This window comes from Crotalus tigris, unplaced genomic scaffold (assembly GCF_016545835.1).
Source record: "Crotalus tigris isolate CLP2741 ecotype Arizona unplaced genomic scaffold, ASM1654583v1 scf7180000018777.2418813, whole genome shotgun sequence".
Taxonomy (NCBI): Eukaryota; Metazoa; Chordata; class Lepidosauria; order Squamata; family Viperidae; genus Crotalus; species Crotalus tigris.
In genome coordinates this window covers 758,031-778,992 of record NW_024097195.1, presented here as the reverse complement: position 1 = coordinate 778,992, position 20,962 = coordinate 758,031, and the positions used below count along the sequence as shown (strand labels likewise).

Here is a 20,962-nt window from a genome sequence, read left to right as displayed (position 1 = left end):
TGTAGGGTTCTAATCACTCCCATTCTGTGTTCCAGTGGGTGATGAGAATCAAAATGTAAATATTGATTTGTATGTGGGGGTTTTCTGTAAACTTAAATGTTAGGGCTTCTATCTTCCTTAATATGCACAATATTTGGGTAAGAATATAAGGAAAGGGAAACAACCAAGATATTGTGTGAGGGTATGTAATAGACTGCCAGGTTAGGCAAAAAATCTAGAGAATGCAGTCCTGAACTAGATCACAAAAATTTCATAGAAGAAAGCAGTAATAACAGAAAACTTCAATATCTGGAAAACAGCTTGACTATAAGATCAGAATTATTCCTTAGTGGTTACTGTTGCTTACTGTTTCATTTTTCACAAGGTTGAAGAAGAAAATAGGTAGACTGACTCTGATTTTAATTAGCTGGTCAAAAAGGTAAAATCAGTAGTAGCCTTGTGACAGAGTGATCACAAGGAGCAAAGTTGTATATACACACTGGATTTCAGGAAAGCCAATTTCAACAGATTTTGAGAAGTATTAGGCAAGATCCCATTGTCAGAAATCCTTCAGTGAGAGGGGATATAGGAAGACTGAAAACTGCTCAGCCATATAGTCTCCCAATGAAAAAAAAAGGGAATAAGAAGCTGCTTAGGTATCCTCTATGGCTGCATAAAGTGCTTTCAACTGAGTGAAGAATTAAAAGGGACCTCTACAGAAAATGGAAAGGAGGTATAATCATGCAGAAGGCATACCTGCAATTATTGAATTACAGATAAAAGCTAATATCTGCAAAAAGAAAGTCAGAAAAGCTAAAGCAGAGGACAGAAAGATTCTAAGTGACTTTGCTTTGGTTTTCTCCCTAAAGGGAAACTATTCAAATGGATTTAAGGAGAAACAATGACACAAGATGAGACTGATAACCCAAGATAAGCAAAAACATATGTTTAGGGGAATACTCAGCCATTTGAATGACTGACCAGATTAATTATATCCAAGTCTTGAAAAAGTTCATGTATTCATCTTAAAACCCCTAGGACCTTTGAAAACATCTTGGAGGATGAGCATGATGCCATAGGATTGAAGAAAAGCTAATATTCTTCCCTTTAAAAGGAACAAAAAGAAGACCTGGGCAACTATAGACTGGTTACCTTAATACTGGAACTTGCACAATGTTGAAACGTATTATTAAGTAATTTGGGAGAATTTGGAAAAGAGGGCATTGCTTTGCAGGAGCTATCATGTATTCTTCAAGAACAAGTCCTGCCAGACAGATTGATCTTTGTTGACGCACTGATCAGTTCAGTTGTATCATAAGACTGCACTGGACGTCAACAAAACATTCAACAAAATCATCTACGAGATGCTACTAGAGAAGGCAAGCTAGACAATGGTACCATTAAATGGATACAGACCTGATTAAATGATCTATTCCAATGATTAGTAGATCTGTGACAGATCTACAAAAAGCCTTCCAAAGCTCTGCCACTTTTCTCCATGAAAGTCCCAGAGAGAAAGACGGAAAGGCCAGAGACTCTTATGCAAAGTGTTGTTAGCCCAGAATCTTGTTGTGTTCTGCCCAAAATTGCCTTGGATGAGCTGGGCAGAGCATATAAATTTGATTGATAAATAAAGTAGTAGTTTAGTAAACAAAGTAGTAGATTAGTAAACAAATAACAGATACCGTACATTTGATTAATAAAGAAAGAAACAAAACTTTTAGGCCCAGGCACAAGGAAGCTGCAGCCCTGGAATTTCTCATTTTCCCACTGAGCCATAGTGGTAGTTGCCCACAATCAGTTCTTACATTCACCTGCTAGTAAAAGCCTAACCCCCAAACTCATGGGGAGATGAGCTGAATGAAATGTTGTTTGGCACAGTTATTTCATCTGCTCTTAAAATTTATACATCTCTCAGTAATGTGAGTTGTTAGTTTTAACCTAATGGGATGGATGATCACATCTGTTGTGCTTTTAAATGATGGTTTGTCTTAAGGCATTGTTTGAATCGTGTCATTTATGGCTTGCTAATTTTACCAATTTTATTTTTAATGCATTTGTTCAATTTGTAAGCTGCTTCAAATGTCCAAGCAAATCTAGACTATGTGCAATATAGTTATTGTATATTTTGATAAAAATAGGTCAGGATCATACTTTCTTATATTGTATTACATGAGAAAAGATTTATACTGGAAGGACAAAGAACTTTATTCACGCAAAGTAGGCTTAATAACCCTCTTATTTCCTTCCTTAGAACCTAATGCTTCTGTAGTACATAAACTTTTTCTGCCTGATCCTCTGCTATTCTAATGGAAGCATCTTATCTCAGATAGAGTAATAATCATCACTTCTACATGGCCATCAGCACTAAAAGCCAGAAAACTATATATTTGCATAAAAGAAAAAAAAATTAATCCAACCAAGTGAAAAAAAGATAGGTGGTCTTCTTAGCAACTACCTTTCTTTTCATCCTACTACTTGCAATACATCCACTCAAATTCATGATGAGTTTTCCTGGAGAAAGAGGAGTAAAATGTGTGTGTGTTTTTTTTTCTGAAGCACAGTGAAACTGGGCCTCCTCCCCCCATCAAATTATGCATACGTAAATACTTCTTTTGTGAAAAGGATTCATAGGGTCAGATAACGTGTAAAGGGAAAAGCTACATATCTCACAGGCTTCCATGTTTCCACATGGATGCTTCTCTACACACAGATTGAAGACTGAATTATGAACAGACCTTTAAATACAGGGGTCAGAAAAGGTCAAGTTTTGTCTTCAAAAGTGTAGTTGAATGAGAAGGATGAGTTTTATTACGGGGCAAGAAAAAAATCATAATGTGGACGTTTTGAGGACTTGTTGCTTATTTATTTCTTTGCAGCATATCGAAATACAGGAAAATCAATACTTAGCAATATTTTAGTTTAAAAGACATCATGTTGATATGCGGTATAACTTACAAGAAAGAAGGACTAAATGAGCCATCTCATTTAGTGCTAATATTACCATCTTACAACATAAACATTTTTGCATCTGTCTGCCTAACTTTGCTGTTTACCCTCAGTGCTGGAAACCAGGGTGAACTATGTACAATGTATCTGTTTTCTGCCATGTTTATCTAACTGCCATCAATACAATGCTTTCCATATGGTTCACAAAATGGAGAATAAAATACATATTTAAAAGAAAATGAAATGGTAGACTAGTACGTACTTTATTGGCCACTTGAAGTGGAAAAAGCAATTTCCTTACCCATTGCAGTCTTCCTTGAAAGTTAGGCAGCATCATATGCAAAGGAATATGAGGAGGAGGAGGAAAGGAAAATAACATCCATGCAGTTCAATGGCTACGCTATAAAAAATTACAATTAATTGTAATCTGCAAAATGTTTTTCTATGTCTAATTATGATTCCTATTCCAAATACCTTTTGGGAGGGGATTAATTTGTTTTGCTTGATAGATGTAAACAGGAAGGCAGTGGTGCTTCGTGGCAGGAAAGGAATATGCCATGTAATGTAAACAAATACTTTATATATTGTAATGTCTGCATTTTTGGGGTGGGAGTGGAATCAGTTTGATAGTGAACTATATTTATTTATTTATTTTTACGCCACCCATCTCTTCTATAAGGTGACTCTTGGCTTACAATTTTATGTATATATTTGATATGTAGGGTTGTTTCTCTCTGTCTCTCTCTCTCTGTCTCTCTCTCTCTTTCTCTCTCTCTCTGTATAATTACCATGTAACTGATTTAAACTTAAACAAAATTATTCAACAGCATGATCAACAAAACTATTTGAGTAGATTGTTCACATTAGTAAAAGTGGTTATTATTCCTGAACAAAGTGGAGAGTAACAATTTTGAGAGTAACTATCTTTCAAATGGCTAGACAGAAGCTTTTGAATATAGTTAAGTAAAAAAAGTCAAGGATGTTTACAGTTCAATCATTCAATATTACTAATGTTTTGTTTTCTTGTTTTTTTATAAATTGATTGATATTTCATGTTTAAAGTTCTTAATAATGTCCTTAATTTCCCATGTCTTAATAACAGATGTTCAGTGCTGAATTTTTACTGCATTAATGTTACTACATTAGTAGACTCTGAGACAGTGGCATATTAAAAGTACTGTATCCTTATTAATTGCTCAAAATATTTGTATTATAAGACATAGACATGTATGAAGACACACTTAAACAAATCAATCAATATATAAAAACTTCATCTGTTAATTGGTTTTTTTAAAAAAGATTCTTTAAAAAATCATTTTTATCTTAGTCTTAAATTGAATGGAATGTACTAATATTTGTGCAGTGATACAACCCAATTCCACCATAGCTGCATTGAATTGAGACTATCATATCTTTTATTGGGAAAATCAATATTATGACATCAGTGGAAGGTACAGTAGCATATCAAAGAAAAAAATCAAGATTATATGTGTGTGTGTGTGTGTGTGTGTGTGTGTGTGTGTTTGTGTGCATGTGTCTGTGTGTCTGTTTGTGTGTGTATGTATAAATAAATATATATAAAACGAAGTCCAGTTGCTCTTTGAAAAAGCACCTTTGGGACAACCATAACCTGGATGACTGAGAATCTCCATATACATTTTATATATGTTGTTTCTTCTCCTTTCTATGTCACTTACTTATTGTTTTCTACAATAACTTTAAGGGCTAGGGTGATAGGAATGGGGGAAAGAGTTTATTATCTGATTGTGTAAAAATGAAGCAAACTTGCCTTTAAGGCTCTGTGTAGACTAGATTCTCCAAGGTAAGACAGATTAGAAGGAAGGCCTCATATCCTCTGTCCCACATTCCTTACTATCCAAAAAAGATATTAATTTCCTCAACTATTTTTCTGTCCTCTAACACAAAGGTAGATTTTAGGGTCATTCTGTGTAGCACTGTTGCCAATTTCCATTACATTCAAAGCTTTGTGAAGCTGAGCAATCAACTGCCTTTTCTCCTCTTAGTTTATCAGAACTCACAAATGCCAATGGTTGTGCTCTGAGCTAAGAAAGCTAGAATGATCAGGGACTGAATTTGGAATCTTGCACAGCAACATGCTTGTTCTACTACTTGGAGAAATAGTCAGTGATTTAGGTAATAGAGATGGTGAAGTAGGGCATGGATAACTTTACTGATTAACATTACCTCACATGAACTTTGTTCTGAGGAAAATGGAGAGAACAGAGAACTATGCGTTTTGCTTTGAATTCTTGGAATCATAGTGAGTATGAATTTATTTATTTTTCACATTTTTTAATCACCCATCTCCCTCAGAAGGAACTCTGGCATACAGTTTACCATCCTCATAAAAACTATTGTTTATCTTCCTTTAAGTGCTTTGTTGGGAAGTGTAGAAATAGCAAATTGTTGCCCTTAGTGTGTTTTAATTAGCAATTGAAAAGATTTACTTAGGAAATTAACTAAACACTTAAAAGGATTGCAGGTAATATTAAAATATCTAAAATAACTAAGAATCATATATTTTATTTCTTTCATTGCCTCATTTTTACCAAGGCTTTTGTTCTATAATGCGTAGATATTTGGAGGAGATAGACATAAATTCTTTACTTTCTGTCAGACTAAAATTACATCTCAATCAGATTTGTAATGAGAATTCTAATAGGTGTGACATCAATAATTGTCTCTTGCTAACAGCTCTCATAATTTAACCCTTCAGGTGCACAACTTGATAGATGAATTGCAGGCAGTCATCAGGAGCTACAAAGGTCATCTTTCTAAACTTGCCCCCCAGTTACAGGCTGAGCAGGAACAATGTGCTTCTTACGTCTACCAACATATTAAAGAACTCCCTACTAGCACTTTTCCTTCACAAGGGCTGCAGTTAAAGGTGGGTAGAGTTTAGTAATCATTTGTTTTTCACCTGTGTTTTTTTTTTTTAAATCTGTTCAGTATTTTCCCACAAATTTCCGAGGTTTAATTTTCATTTTTTTGAGAAAATGATTTGGGTTTTTTTTTCTTAAGAATTTTCTAGTTTTTAAGATTAGGATACCCAGCATTGATTAGGTGGGCTTATTATAAATTTATTGAAAGCCCCCTTGACACTTGTAAGGGCTGCTCTTCACCTAACGGATGTAGGTAACATCAGTTATGAATGTCACATACTGTAGTAACAATAATGCAACAGTGAAGTCTATCATAATTCTTTGCAGTGAACCTATTGATTAAAATGGTCAACATTAAAAATGTAATTTAGCTGGTTAATTTATAGGTAAAATAATTAAAGGAGTATCATCCATCCATGGATTGTGGGTTAAATATAATAAAGAAGTATGGACAGACTGCTCTGAAGTACTGCCTGTAGAGAAAGTTGACAATTTATCTTGAATATTTTAATTCTATGCTCACGATGTAGACAGGGGTATATATATACTAGCCCAAGTACTGGTTTCCCCCCTTGAGATACATTCCAGAAGAAGGCCATAGCTACAGTAACTAACCACTTCTATATCACTATCATAAACCAAACCTGATTCCAGGGAGTATTTATCTTTTCCTATCTTGGCAGCATTCTGGAAATAACAAATGTGGTACTATATTTGAAATATTTTGTTTTTTCAACTTTATTTAGAAAAATATCCTTGTAGTTACTTTTTTTAAAAATCTGGAATATTATGACATTTTCAACAAGCCAATGATTGCAATTGTTTCAAAAAAACAAAAACAAAGAAGTATAAACTGAATAATGGTTTGAAACTGCTGGATGGACTCTTGAGTAATAAGCCAAGGAAATATTATGTGCTAAGAAATCACATCAGGCATTACCTCCTCAGTCTTCTGAAGGAGATGCACAAATCGGTGATTGATTGCAATGTCTCCATTCTCATTTTTCTATTATCTTCTTCCATAATTACATCATACAAAAATAAATACATACATAAATACATAAATAAATAAATAGTTCCTGAACTGCTCGCCTGTGATTTTAAAGATAAAAAATATGAAAGTAGAATACTAATTCAAATCAGTGGCCCACTCAGTCTAGCTAAGTTTCTATTGAGGCCATTGAAACAGGAAAAAAAACTATAATTATTCTATTTAGAAATCAAGTTCTAATTCTTATTTCTAAGTAGAATCAACAGTTCTGATTATGTCATAGGTTAGGAGAACAGACAATCAGTTTTGCAGCTACAAGTGCCTTATCAGTATTCTATTCAGTAAATCAACAAGTAGCTGATTTCACAAAACTTGAACAGATTGTGCTTTGGATACCTCAGCCAAGTTTCTCTAAAATTTGGCACCTTTGTAATTCAAGTATTCAGCAAATCTCTCCCTTGTCAAAGTAATCACCAGTTCATGTATCAGAAGCTTTTGAAACACATGGTTAAATGTAGTTGCAATATAAATATGCCTTCTCTGCTATCATAAGTATGATCATATTCTGTACTGTGCAGTCACATATGCAGCAGTTTTTCTGCTATTACAACTCTACCTGTCAGCAATGTTTTAATGTCCATAATTCCACTGGGATGTTTATTAAAAAAAAGATATGTTAAATGAACCTAGAAGACCAACAGTGATAGCCCATGTAGCTTAGTTCTCTTTTGAAGTTAATCAGAGAACATATAATAAGGCTGCATTCCAGACATTCTGATTTGCCTATTTTTTCCTAAGAAATTAACATAATTATGTTAATATAACCTGGAATTTGAATGGTGTATAAGGAATATACTTTTGTATTAGAAGAAAATTTCATTTTTGGATCAAAATACAAAAAGTATTTAAAGACAGTGCATTCATATTTGAATGAGACAGAATTTAAAGAAATGTCTTTTTTAGACAACTGAATTTACTTTTTCTTTTACTTCCTTTGATACTGCATCAATATAAAACATCCATAAAGAACTTTAAAAAATCATGATAAATATAAATACAATTTACTAGTTAACAATTACTCGTGAAAATTGTAGAAATACCAAAATAGAAAATTAATAAATTGTAATAATTGCAATAATGAAAAGTAAATAAAACAACAAAATATAGCATATTAAAATAATATAAACAAATTAAACCAATTTTAAATAAATTTAAAGATGGCAACAGCAATACTAAGTCTAAGAAGACTGATTCTCATTGCGGGATTTGACTGGCTGATCGACAGAAATGTTCAAAAATTTTATGAATAGCATGTGAAATAAACCAAAGTTTATGTAATAAGGTTATAGACATAATTAGATTAGAAACCAATGAAGAAAGCCATAGACTGTTGATGCCAGATACGAGAAGGCCCTGGACAAAGTCTTTCTAGAGGTTTCTTCATTTATTTCTCTGCTTGGATATCCCTGACTATTCTGTTCTTCCTCACGAGATACTTTGGTTTCCTATTTTTCTTCCATGCTCTTCTATCAACTCACTTTCTCTTCTGCTACGTCTGCTGCTGATTGATGCTCCAGGCATCAGCATGTTCCTCTTCCTAAAATGCTATTTAAGCCTGAGGACATTCTGCAGATATGGAGGTATTAAGAAGGCTGAGGGCAATCAAGTCTGGTTTTGTATTAAGTGACTCTGGTATTGTTACTTAATGAACTTAACACAAAAGAGAAAACAGCAATTTCCCAAGTTATTTGTTCACTTTTGAATGTATAACCAAGAAGGAACTTGTTTATTGGCAAGTTGTGTGCAATTGCTCAGACTGTAGATAATGGTAAATTTCTGTGCAATAACTACAAAACCTCTTATGATCGTGTATGTTAAATCTGAAATCTTATATTTTAAAGGAATCCAGGATTTATATAAAAGAAAGGGCAAAGCATCAGTTCAGCTTAAGCACTATCATTCTCCTCTGTTTTTGTATTACTATGTCTATTTCCACTTCCCTAAACTTGAGTAGGAAATTGTTTTGGCAGTAATACAGGAAATAAGAAACTGTTAGTGTAAAACCTACTGTGATGTTTAACAGAACTTTAACTATTTAGTAGTGGTAGAAGAAGTAATGCTGCCATTTGTCTTGTCACTATTTTTTTTTCCAGTTGGCAGCTGCACCGGAAAAGCAGTAGTCTGTAGATATTTCATTGTATTCTTGTATTTTTAAACAGAGAATAAGTCATAGCACTAACGTTCTTCTAATCTAATTTGCTATAGAAATGTGACAGCAGATGCAAGACATTTAATGAAAGTGTGGTTCCAAAGTGTAAATATTCTGTAATGCTAATCAGATTTTATTTATTAATTTATTAAATCTGTACAAAGCCTAATCATTATCAACTCATGACAGGTTACTTAAAATTAACAGTTAAAACATCCATGATAAAAAATAACAGTAAAATGCTCACAGTAAACCAACTTCTACAATGATATTACAATAAAATAAATAAGCAATCACTAACCATAATTCTAGAACCATAGACAAATAACCTGATAATCACAATCAAAATCACAGTTCATGAATGTTATATTTTTTCTTATATTTGCCCATATTTTTTGTTTCCACCTTCCAGTGTGCCTGCTCTGGATTTATAGTATTTCCAGAAAAAGAAGAGTATAAATAAATAAGTTGATATATAAAATAAATAATAGGCGAAGTGTCTTTGGAGTTGTTATTTCACAGAGCTGATAAATGAAAGAAATAGTGTGCAGGAGAGCCTTCCTGTAGTGCAGTGTTTCCCAAACTTGACAATTTTAAGGCATGAGGACTTTTAAGGCAACGCTGGCTGTGGAATTCTGGGAGCTGAAGTCCACATGCCTTAAAATTGTCAAGTTTGGGAAACACTGCTGTAGTGATACAACAAAACATTGCTATATTGTTAGCCATGCATTTATAATATTTTATATTTCATATTTTGTATTTTTATCTCTGTATTTTTTTTATTGAAATGTGATGTGAATGTGCCATATGATAAATAATAATAACTGTTATATTGTACATGTCAGTATTGAGATAAAAATTATTGTCAATGTTTAACCAATAATTATATGGTTGTATACTACATGTATGGACTTGTGCCCCAAAGGTGGCTTACAGATATTTAAACAAATACAACAAAAACAATTCCAGTACTGTTTTTTCTTCAGAATAAATTTAATAAATTACTGATATAGTGAAAATTATTCATACTTATTGGGGACAATGTTAGCAATTTTAGATCTATGGTTCCAGAATTTCAGAAAAACATTTCTGTATCATACCAATATTGGAAATAATAATAACAGCTCCTTGGGAAAAAACAAATACAGCTATAAGCTAGTAATAATACAGCATGATTTTAAAGTAGTCTCTATATGTATGGTGAGCATTTCATGTACCATATGTCTAATAAAATCAGTAGAGAAAGACTGCTGATGGCGTGATTTTTCATGGTAATTCTAAATACTGTAATGTGCCATGATTTTTGAATATTGAATATATATTATTTTTATATGAAAACTGTTTCTCTACAAAGGTATATAATAATGGCAAAGACACTGGAGAGACACTTGTTTATATCAGTAGAAAAGAAATGGAAAGCAATTATGGAGATCAGCCTGATGTTATACTGGAGAAGGTAAGATATCTATAAGCAATTTTTAATGTATCATTTATTTTATACTATCCAACTGTATCCTTATTCTTACAGTTATCTTCTGTATAAGTATCTTACCTGATTCAAATTCTTATGTTCTCTGCATTTGGTTATACCGGCTCACCAATATCAATTTAATAACTTATATTATTTGAACTACACACAATATACTGCAAACATCTTGCCTCCATTGTGAGCAGCTTGTGCAGTTCTTTGTAGATAAAATCATTTGAATTTGTGTTGGGCTTAAGGCCATTTGGGGCAATGCCATCTCTGAGGTATCCAACCTACCATCTAATAACATCTGTCTGAGTCAGTTTCATTTCCTATTGCTGAAAAAAATGTATCAAATTCTTGTATTTGTTCATCTCATATCTTATCTACTAGATTCCTTATCTCCTTGACTTACAGTGCTTCCAAGGACTCTTTAGGTCCATCTAGAGTGGACTTAAAATATATCTTTTTACTAAAATCTTTTTGGTTTAGAATTTTTATGCTATTGGAGTTTTGATTGTTAGATTGAATTTTAAGTGCTTCTGTTTGGAAAGTATGTAAAGCCATAATATTGGACTGAATTGCATATACATTTTAAATAGCTAACTAAATAAATCTAACATAGTTAGAAAGAACTATACTGGGTTTAGGAAATATCTTCTACTTCTGTACTCTGTAGGGTATATTCTCTAAATGTCCACATTTCCATTCTCATGTCTATCATTATTCGTATTCTCTAGATGGTTCTTTGCTTTGAAGGAATGTCCTCATACAGTGATAGCTTGATCCTATTCAGGCACTACTTAGCTATCATAACATCAATATTTTTAATTTATTCATTGTATAATAGAATGCTATAGTTTAATTTATATATACAAACTTAAAATTCAAATCACTGCTTTCACTGGGTGACCTTATGAGAGTCCATTTATTTCAAATGCTTGTTAGGAAGATAACAGGCTGTTTTTTCTTTTAAGTGAGTAATTCTTGCAAATAAACCTGGTTGTACTGTGGGAATTTTCTCTCTTCCTACTCCTTCACCTGTACTCTCCTCAAAACAAACTTAGTGGACATACATGGAGCTGTACTTGATGGAGGATTAACTCTTTTTTGTTTCACTGATAGAATCTATTTCATTTGCAAGTGTTTTTATTGAATCCCATAATAATTGAAGTCTATGATTGATATGCACAATTCAGGTTTTCACACCATTTCACACTCATTACCCTGTGGTCAGATAAACCCCTTTATGTCTTTTGGAAAAATGGTGGAGAAAGACCTCTTTAGGACACATTGGGTACGATGTTCTTAATGATAGCAGTAGGTTGGTTGTAGTTGGTTTTTTAATTAACGGCGTTTAATAGTTTTAACTGGTGTTAGTTTTATTTAGAGAAAGCCACCTAAACATATTAGAATTTAATCAAATTAATGTAAATAAATACTTCATTAAACAGCAGATAGATTAGAGCAGACATGTCAAACTCACGACGTCACATGACGTTGTGCGACGTATCGGGACTGTTTTGCCATTGCCGGCAATGGGATGGGTGCAGCTTCCGTATGATGCGTCCAGTCCGCGGGCTGGCAGTTTGACACCCCTAGATTAGAGGGATTGGTCTGAGATCAGAGTATTAGTGTCTAAAATGATATTAGAATCAAGAAATCCCAATAATACTTTCGACCAATGTTTCCTTTATTGATATGCTACTTGAAGTGCAAAGCAGGAGAATTATAATTACACTAAGACATTGCCTGTGCAGTTTATATAAAAATATAACCATAGATAATGATACCCAACATACTTCCAGGAAATGAAATAGATGGCAATTCGTGTGTTTATTTATTTATTATGTTTGAAATACAGTGTAGTGTTCCTTCAAGAGAATCAAGGGTACATAATAGATTGTTTTCTTCCAAATCCAATGTTTTTTCCACTATGAATTTCACTAGGAATAGATTAGGGTGTTATGCTCCTATCCAAATCACCAGTGAAATAAATACCAATATTAAAAGAGGTCTCATTAGAATTTTTTATGCCAAATCAAAACACCAACCTCCTCCTCAAAAGAATATGAAAATTAAGTATAAAAGTTATACTTACATAAAAAAACAACTTACATTGGAGCTATATTATCATTCTTTATGTGTCAAAGAATGAAAGGGAAATGTTTTGTATGTTTTGCTTTTGTATCATTTATATCAAAAACTATATAATTTCGGTAGATATGTACGAGTCTTTGTATTCTGACAAAATAAGCAGTTTATTTTTAAAATTCACAGAAAAATCTGCAGAACACATAAAATACAACAGATGAAATTACTGAAAATAATTTTCAATTCCCACAGTTCTGTGAGTTAGATTAAGCTAAAAGATAATGCCTCACCCAGAAATAGCCTATTAGCTCCCAGAATATGCTAATGGGAGTAATGTCACTAATTTGTTTTGAATATCGCATTTCCCTAACTGCTATGGACATTTCTGATTACTGAAAGATTTCATTTTGCATTAATGCAGTTAGAACTACAGGTAATATTACTGCATTTCTTTTTTGTCATGTTTATGTTTCTGTAATACTGGGGTACCATCTCTGTTGTAAATACTGTCACAATAAGGTCATGATATGAGGCCTTTGTGATATGCTCAGTTGCAGAAGGTGGCAAAGAAGAAGGGAAGGTGAACTAATCTGTTAGAGCCTGGTAAGCAGAGAAGAGTGACAAATAGGAGAGAGTGGAACAAAGTGACTCTGTTTAGAGCTATTATTGCAATCCCTTGAAATGGCAAATTGACCACAGTATATAGGCACTCCAGTAACATCATGGATCTTTATCAACAATTCTTTAAGAAAGAACTGAAATTTTTAACAACTATACCAACTAAAATTAGAGCTGTAAACCGCATCATAAATAAACCATTATGTTTTGATGTTCAATTGAATTATCTTGCTTACTCCTATTTTCTTTGGAGTGCAGTGCAGGATTTGAATAGTTTCTGTCATGTCTCAGTAATATTTCCTTAAGAGTCCTGAAATTGTTAAATGAGTCTTGCGTTATTCTTGTTCATACATTGATCATCTAACACCTAGCAGGAGAGTGTGGGAAAGCAGTCCTTGTCAAACCTCAACAAGCTCAGTTAAAAACACTAACAAAATGTAGCTCCAAATGTGGACTGGGAAAACATAACCTTTATCCAGAGCTGTTACTGTTAGTAGATGCTAACTGTTCTGTAGAACTGTCACATCTGCTTTCAGTCTGTGTGCCAAAGAGGTCAGAGCTCAACCATAATCCTGTTGCACCCCCTGCTGGTTAAAAGCCTGTGCTCATTTTGTTACTTTACACTGAGATAAACATTGCCGGGATTTCACACTTCTTTTCACATTCTATAGGAATTTAATTATCATTTGGACTTTGCTGGTTACAGAATACAAACAATTTAATACAGATGTTTTTATTTTATGCTTTATCTTCCATGGCCAGGTACGGCACACGATTCATCAGAGGCTCCAGCTTTCAGCAGATTTCAAACCATCAGGCCTTAGTCATTTTCCTACGCATCTTTTTGATGAGACTGGGCAAGAAATTAAAAACCCTCTTTTACTGCAGAATGAGCAAAAAATTTGGGTTTCTTATGGTGAAGATTACAGGTAGGAGCATGGCGTTTAGCATTATGATTGTCAGCAATTTTTGTGTGATCAAATTGCTATAAAAGGAAGTTGAATAGCTTCCAAGTTAAAAAAAAATTTTTTTTTTATTTTATTGTAAATTCCAGTAAAATTTCAGAGGTTTTGTTTTAGGCAGTATTGTTTGAGGAATATGACATCTCTGTCTCTGACTTACTATCTTAATGCCTTGTCATCGTTCTTGATGTCTGCCTGTCAGCACAGCAAGAGGGATTTTTTCATGTCTGAATAGTCACCTTAATGATAGCAGATGGAAACACCACAGGGGTCCAAGCCCATCACCCTGTCATTGTCACCGGCTGCCCTGACCTGTTTCTACTTCTCTGTTTTTTTCCCTTTGGTCCCTTTTTAAAGGAGAAATGGATGGTAATTGAAAAGGAACTTAAGCAAGATTTATGAAGCTGTAGACAACACAATTCCCTGTTATCGCTCTATGTTTTCAAAAATAAAGTCTTAACCTTTTAAGCACCGGTGAGAGAAGAAAGAAAAATAAATTGGTAAAACTTGTAAAGTCTAGACGACTGAATCTAAAAATAGAAGAGAGCTAGGCTGTACAATAATTTGCTTACAACATTTCAAGAAATGTGGGTATGTTTTTTATAAAGTAATTCATGGAATCATTACTATTTCCTCAGATGACAATAAGTGCATTTGAGAATTACTCCTATCCCAGCCTGGTTTGACTGAGATAAATTATTGAACAAAGTCTGCATAGATATCAGGGAAATTTTTTTGTTTATGTTAGTGTTATGAGTGTATTTGTAAGATACTATTTTAACTGTAAATATGGAACACTTACATTATAGTCATAATGATTACTTTATATTTTTTGTAAAAATATTTAATCAATTTAAACACAGATTCCTATCCTTTGGACATTGCTGGTTACAGAATACAACTTACAGAATACATTTCCTAATTTTATATATAGAGTGCCATTATATAGAATTAGTAATAGTAGTAAAGTTGGAAGGGACCTTGGAGGTCATCTAGTCCAACCCCCTGCTCGGGCAGGAAACCCTAGAGATTGTGTATAAATTGGCATTTAATATAAAAACACATCAGTATGCTTTCATTAAACTTTCTATTTTGTTAGTGTTATAAATATTTTCATAAGATACTTTTTCAGCTGTAATTATGGAACATTTTTATAGTTCTTATATGATAATAAAATTATTACTTTATATCTATGTAAAATTATGTAAACAATTTATATATAAATTGCCATGTATTTTGCCATTTAATATAAAAACACATCTGTATGCTTTCATAAAAGCATCATTTTTTAGAAGCGCTTTTTACATATTTGTAAATAAAAACTATTTTATGGGCAGTTATAGAAATGTTATGCTGCCTAATATAAGTGCCTAATATAATGAATATGCAGTTCGCTACCTTTTTACTCAATTTTAAGTTCCACTATGTTCAATGAGTCTACGTAAGGACAGGTGAAGGAATACAAACCATTTAGTACTCAAGTGCTGCAGAACTGTATTTATGACTAAAATAAAAATGAAATACTATAATACATATAACATTTAAAATAAAATGTTAAATATCTAATGGTAGGTACACAAATATTCTACAAGTGTACTTCCTATTTTATCTTATTTCAAAATAGAAAGCCAAGTAACTAAATACCTTAAATGTAATAATTTTATTAATGAACACATCTCTTTGTAATATACCGAGGAAAAGGCTTATATTTATCTTCTATAGAAGCCAGGCTTGTTTTGCTTTCTATAATGGCCTTGTTATGAAACAAGGCTAATGTTATGATTGGATTCTTCCTGCATATCTTGAGTGTGATTGCTCATAAAATGAGGGGAGTTCTCAAAGAATGTGTCTTACATAATTATTTTGAAAATGGCTATGCTAAAAAAGAAACTGCCATTTATTCTCAAACTTAATTACTTAGTTGTTATAATGAATTATGAGGATGAAAGAGAAATGATGTCTGTGCCACCAGAGTTGTCAGAATAAAAATTTTGTGATAAATTTATGAAAATTAAAAGTTTCTGATTTTCAGCCTATAGATTTCAATTGTTGACAGGGATTTTCTTTTGTGGTATTCATGAAATGGCCACCTATTGAAGAAATTAGCATTTGAAAAATTCAATAAGAAATGCAGGCTGTGTTTCTAAAGTGCCGGTTTCTTCATTTCTACAGAGTTTTTGATTTAAAAACTGTACATATGTAGTTACGTATATGCAGGATCTTTGTGTTGACATAGATATTGTTTTTTTTTTCATGGGATTATTTATTTCTTTTAAAGAATAGTATACCTATTCAGCAATACTTTTTCCAGGCAAATAATTTTCTGAATGGCAATGCCTGAAGTTTAAATGATAGCATGTAGTGGATTTTATTCATTCAAATGAACTTGAAAGCACTTATCTGACGCTGCTTCATAATTTGACCTCAAATACAATATTTAACTATGATTGCTGCTCTATTAATAATTAATTACACAGACATAAGAGGAAAAAAGATGTAGTTTCCAAAAAGAGAAAAGTGCTGATCAATGCAGGAAGCATTCAAACTAATAAAAACACATTTAAGCTGTATTCAATAGAAATGGAAATAAAAATAAAATAAAATAAATATAAGTTTTGAAAGAACCAATAGGAGATAATAAAAGCTTCTTGAGTTTTATTTTACAATCAATGATAATAAATTATTTTCACTACTGAAATGTATATGTATATATAAAAACTTTTGAATCGTACATGGAGTGTTCCTTTTATTTGTTAGGAAAAACATCATAAATATCCTTTGCCCTAATTTATGGACACAACACTTCATATTTCCCTTTACCATTAACCTGTGACATATTTCCAACATCTCTGTCTTTTCCTTTCCTCCATCCTTACCAAAAAGTGAATGCTTGGGGCTTGCTCTGATGGTGGAATAGAGATGGTATGGAAATGAGAAGCTTGTGAAGAAAAATAGTCTTTTATAGCACTCTGCAGAAAGCATTTCAAAATCATTCTTCTGAAGGGTTTGGTTTTATAGAAACAGCATCCCTATTATTCCTCTCAAGTCATGAACTCTTTTTCCCCACAAATTCCTGGGTCATTGGTTGCTTCCAGACAGAGGAGTCCTAGTGCTACCAATCAAAGAACATTGTGCCACTATTCTATTTTTCCCTCCTTAATAGATTTTCTTCTATAGTAAAAAAGATGGAATCACTGAGGAAAAACCAGAAGATTTCAAGTGGTAGATTGTCATCTGGATTATTTGTAAAATCTGTGAATGAGGCAGAATAATTATACAGTGAAGAGCATTATTTCATTTTGGTACAGGTTGGCATGTCAAATTGCCACTATTATTTCACCAGGTTCAAATATTTGAGATCAGTGGCAGGCAATGTGCTTCTGTATATTGAACAATTTCCATTACCTGTCTCTAAGAAGCGCTAATATTTTAATATTTTTAATACATTTTAATTTTTTAAAAAAATACTCATAATTTTAAGACCCATAAGTTTGTTAAAAAACAATTAAAGAAATGCTTTAAAGTAAAGCAGTCAACTACACCTGCAAGGAGATGAAGTAAAGACTTAATAAATATATAGAGATTTTAGGCAGATGAAAACACCAGTAACAAAAATAAAGGAAAGATGAGAAAAGGTTTCATTGGAACAGATTGTTGGGTATTCTGAGGACAATTTGCATTTGGATGGGCTTGAATGTGAGGATAATCCATAAAGCGGGGTGGAGTCTTAAGTAACGGCATCTGGCTTGCTAGAAATGTAAAATGTAATACAAAGAAAGACTGAAAGTATGGCAGGATTGTGAATGAGTAATTTTGTTTATTTATTCAAAACCTGCAATTTTATCTCTGAATTTGGTTTCTAATGAAGCAGAAACTATAGTTTCAAATGAATAGTCATTGTTATACATTCTTCCTGTATAACAGAAATTGTAGAAAGCTAACATGAATGTGTATTTTGTACTTGTATTCACACCTGAACATTCAATTATTCAAATACAGCTGTTCTGTAATTCTCTCCCATTTATCAGGTAACTTCTGGCTTATTGGAAATTTACTGTAAACCTCCAAACAGGATTTAGATGATAGTAAATCTATTTTCAAAAATGACTTTCTTTTCTTAACTATGCTGGATTGCTTAAGATCTGCTGAGAGTTGGGAGGCTTTCCAGATACGATTTTGAGTGGATATAATGATTTCAAGGAGTAAGAGAATTTTACCATTCTGTTCGGTCAGCATAAACACCTTCAGCTGAGAGCATAGCATTGGATTTCTTTTAGATATAATTGCAAATGTTTAGGGTTCCTAAATGGCCAGAATTTTATTGGCATGGTCAGGATTTTGTCCTCCTAGCTATTGATTAGAATTGGTGAGTGCATAGCTGGAAGGTATATCATTCAATCCACTTTTGCTATTAACATTGATATAAGCACTGGCAACATCTGTGACTAAAGACTACTTTCTGTTGTAGAACATACGGATATGTAATGGAATGCAGGGATGGATAACCTTGGGGGACAAGAGAAAGAGAAAGACGCAGGAAACAATCAGACAACAGAAGCAGGCTTAACAGTCAGAGAAAGAAATTTAGGATGGGCCTCTTTTCCCAATTGATGGTTAAAAGTGGTGGGAATCTGTACCTTTAGACTTGCAAAGATTTTGTTAATATAGATTTACAGTACAGTAGATTTAGCTCATCTAGTTGTGTTTCCTGTTTGCTTTACCCTGGAGGGCTAATAGGTAGGTAAAATGAGGACCCAGATTGTTGGGGGCAATGTAAATATATATATATACATTGCTTACTGGTGTACACCGCTTAGAGAGTGCTCGCACTTAAAACGGTATATAAGTCTCATAAATAAATAAATAAATAAATAATAGGATGCATGTGGTGAAGAAGTTTTGTATTATGAATGTCAATACGCCCAGATTATTAATCCAAAATTCCTCCCTTTAATAAGCCTAAAAATGAAAGGAAAAAGTATATACTTTTTTTAAAAAAAGTTTTTATTGATTTTTTCCATACATTCAATAGTATTATTCTAATTCTATTAAATCCCCTATCCTCTGATTCATTGAATAGTTTATATTTATAATGAGAGAAAAGAAGGATCAGAGGCCAGAATGTCTGCATGGTTTCTAAATTTGTCAGATACGTTTTAAATATGGATTTATGAATACAGTAAGCAGTAAATGCTCCAATACTGGAAGTTTTTAAGAAGAGACTGGACAGCCATTTGTGCGAAATGGTGTAGGGTTTCCTGCCTGAGCAGGGGGTTGGACTAGATGACCTCCAAGGTCCCTTCCAACTTTACTACTATTACTATTACTATTACACTGTACAGAATATTGGCAGTAATTACACCTAGGTTTCAAATAAGTTATATGCAATTATTGCTTCTTAAACACATGAAATGTTACCAATCAAAGGCAACAGCAGTATTTGAAGAATGTTGCTTGCTTATACAATTTACATTCAGAGGAATGTCTGTAATGTCATTTATACTAAATCAACAGGCTCTTTTAAAATGGCCTTACTGTATAATATAGAAACTAGAACTTGGAACTTCTTATAATATAAAATCTCTTTTGTGTTTTATAAAACAAAGTTGAATTTCAACAAGATATCATTATTTGAATATGAAAGTCACTCACAGGTGGACACACCTTAAAATTATGTAAATTTTGTTGAATCAATTGATATTTTTTTTACTCAGAGTTGCTTTGTAGAGTGAAATAGGTGGCAAATAAATTTAATCAATAAATGATAGACTACTAGAAAAACCCAGGGTTACACTAATTAGCCCTTCAGTGAGACCCAGTCAGGAAACCGACTCCACAAGAATGCTGAAATGTCCCTTTTTGCTACAGACCTTGAAAGTCTGACTATGTTTTCCCTTCTCTGTCTCTTATACCTCAGGGAGTTAAGATGGAATCAGTTTGAGTTTCTTTTTAATGCTTTATTTATTTCACAGATGTAATATTTTTGTAACTATCTTTTCTCGGGGAGGGAAGGTGGCACAATGGCTTAGCGATTAACGATGCTGAGCTTGTCAGATGGAAAGCTGAAAGTCTGTGTTCAAGACCTGAGCACCACACAATGGGGTGAGCTCCCATTTCTTGCCCCCACTCCTGCCCACCTAGCACTTCAAAAGCACTTCAAAATTATATCTAAGCTCTTTGGTGGGAAGGTAACAGTGTTCCATGCACTTTTGGCGTATAGCCATGCTGGCCACATGACCACAGAAATATCTTCAGACAATACTGTCTCCCTCGGCCAAGAAATGGAGATGAGCACCGCGTCCTGGTGTCGGTCACGATCAGACAGGGAAACCTTTACCTTACTCCATCATCACCTCTATCACTGCCCACAATAGTTAAGACTATACATTTAAATACTAATTTTAAACATTTCAGTGGATATTGAAAAAATGAACACAATAGGCTTTAATAATGAATGCTAGAATTAGTATCCATTTGTCCTAAGATCCTGTAAAAGCACAATAAATACATTCCATTTTTATCATTATCTTCAGATTTATTATAACATAACACCAGAAAAATAGATTACATCTTTTTTTAGATAATGGAATTTAAATTATGGGCAATATGTTGATAGAGAAGTAATGCAACACCAAAAGATCTTGCAAAAATCCTTTAATTAAGGCTTACTTTGTCTTAATATTTATTTCTTTTAGTTTAATCAACAAAGTAATTCCTGATAGATTGCTTTAATCTATACAATTTTTCTTTGGGATAGAATCATTGAATATGAATGTTTAAAATTTTGTA

General features: G+C 33.0%; 1 protein-coding gene across 7 annotated transcripts in view; it reads left to right on the top strand.

Annotated features, from left to right (window-relative positions):
• DCDC1 (doublecortin domain containing 1) overlaps nucleotides 1-20,962 on the top strand; it is a 301,614-nt gene that overhangs the window by 136,531 nt on the left and 144,121 nt on the right. For all 7 annotated transcript variants that reach the window (XM_039355979.1, XM_039355982.1, XM_039355977.1 and 4 more), the window contains 3 exons: nucleotides 5,666-5,836; nucleotides 10,386-10,487; nucleotides 13,974-14,140. In XM_039355979.1, the coding sequence (XP_039211913.1) occupies nucleotides 5,666-5,836; nucleotides 10,386-10,487; nucleotides 13,974-14,140 (440 nt within the window). The remainder of the gene's footprint in view (nucleotides 1-5,665; nucleotides 5,837-10,385; nucleotides 10,488-13,973; nucleotides 14,141-20,962) is intronic.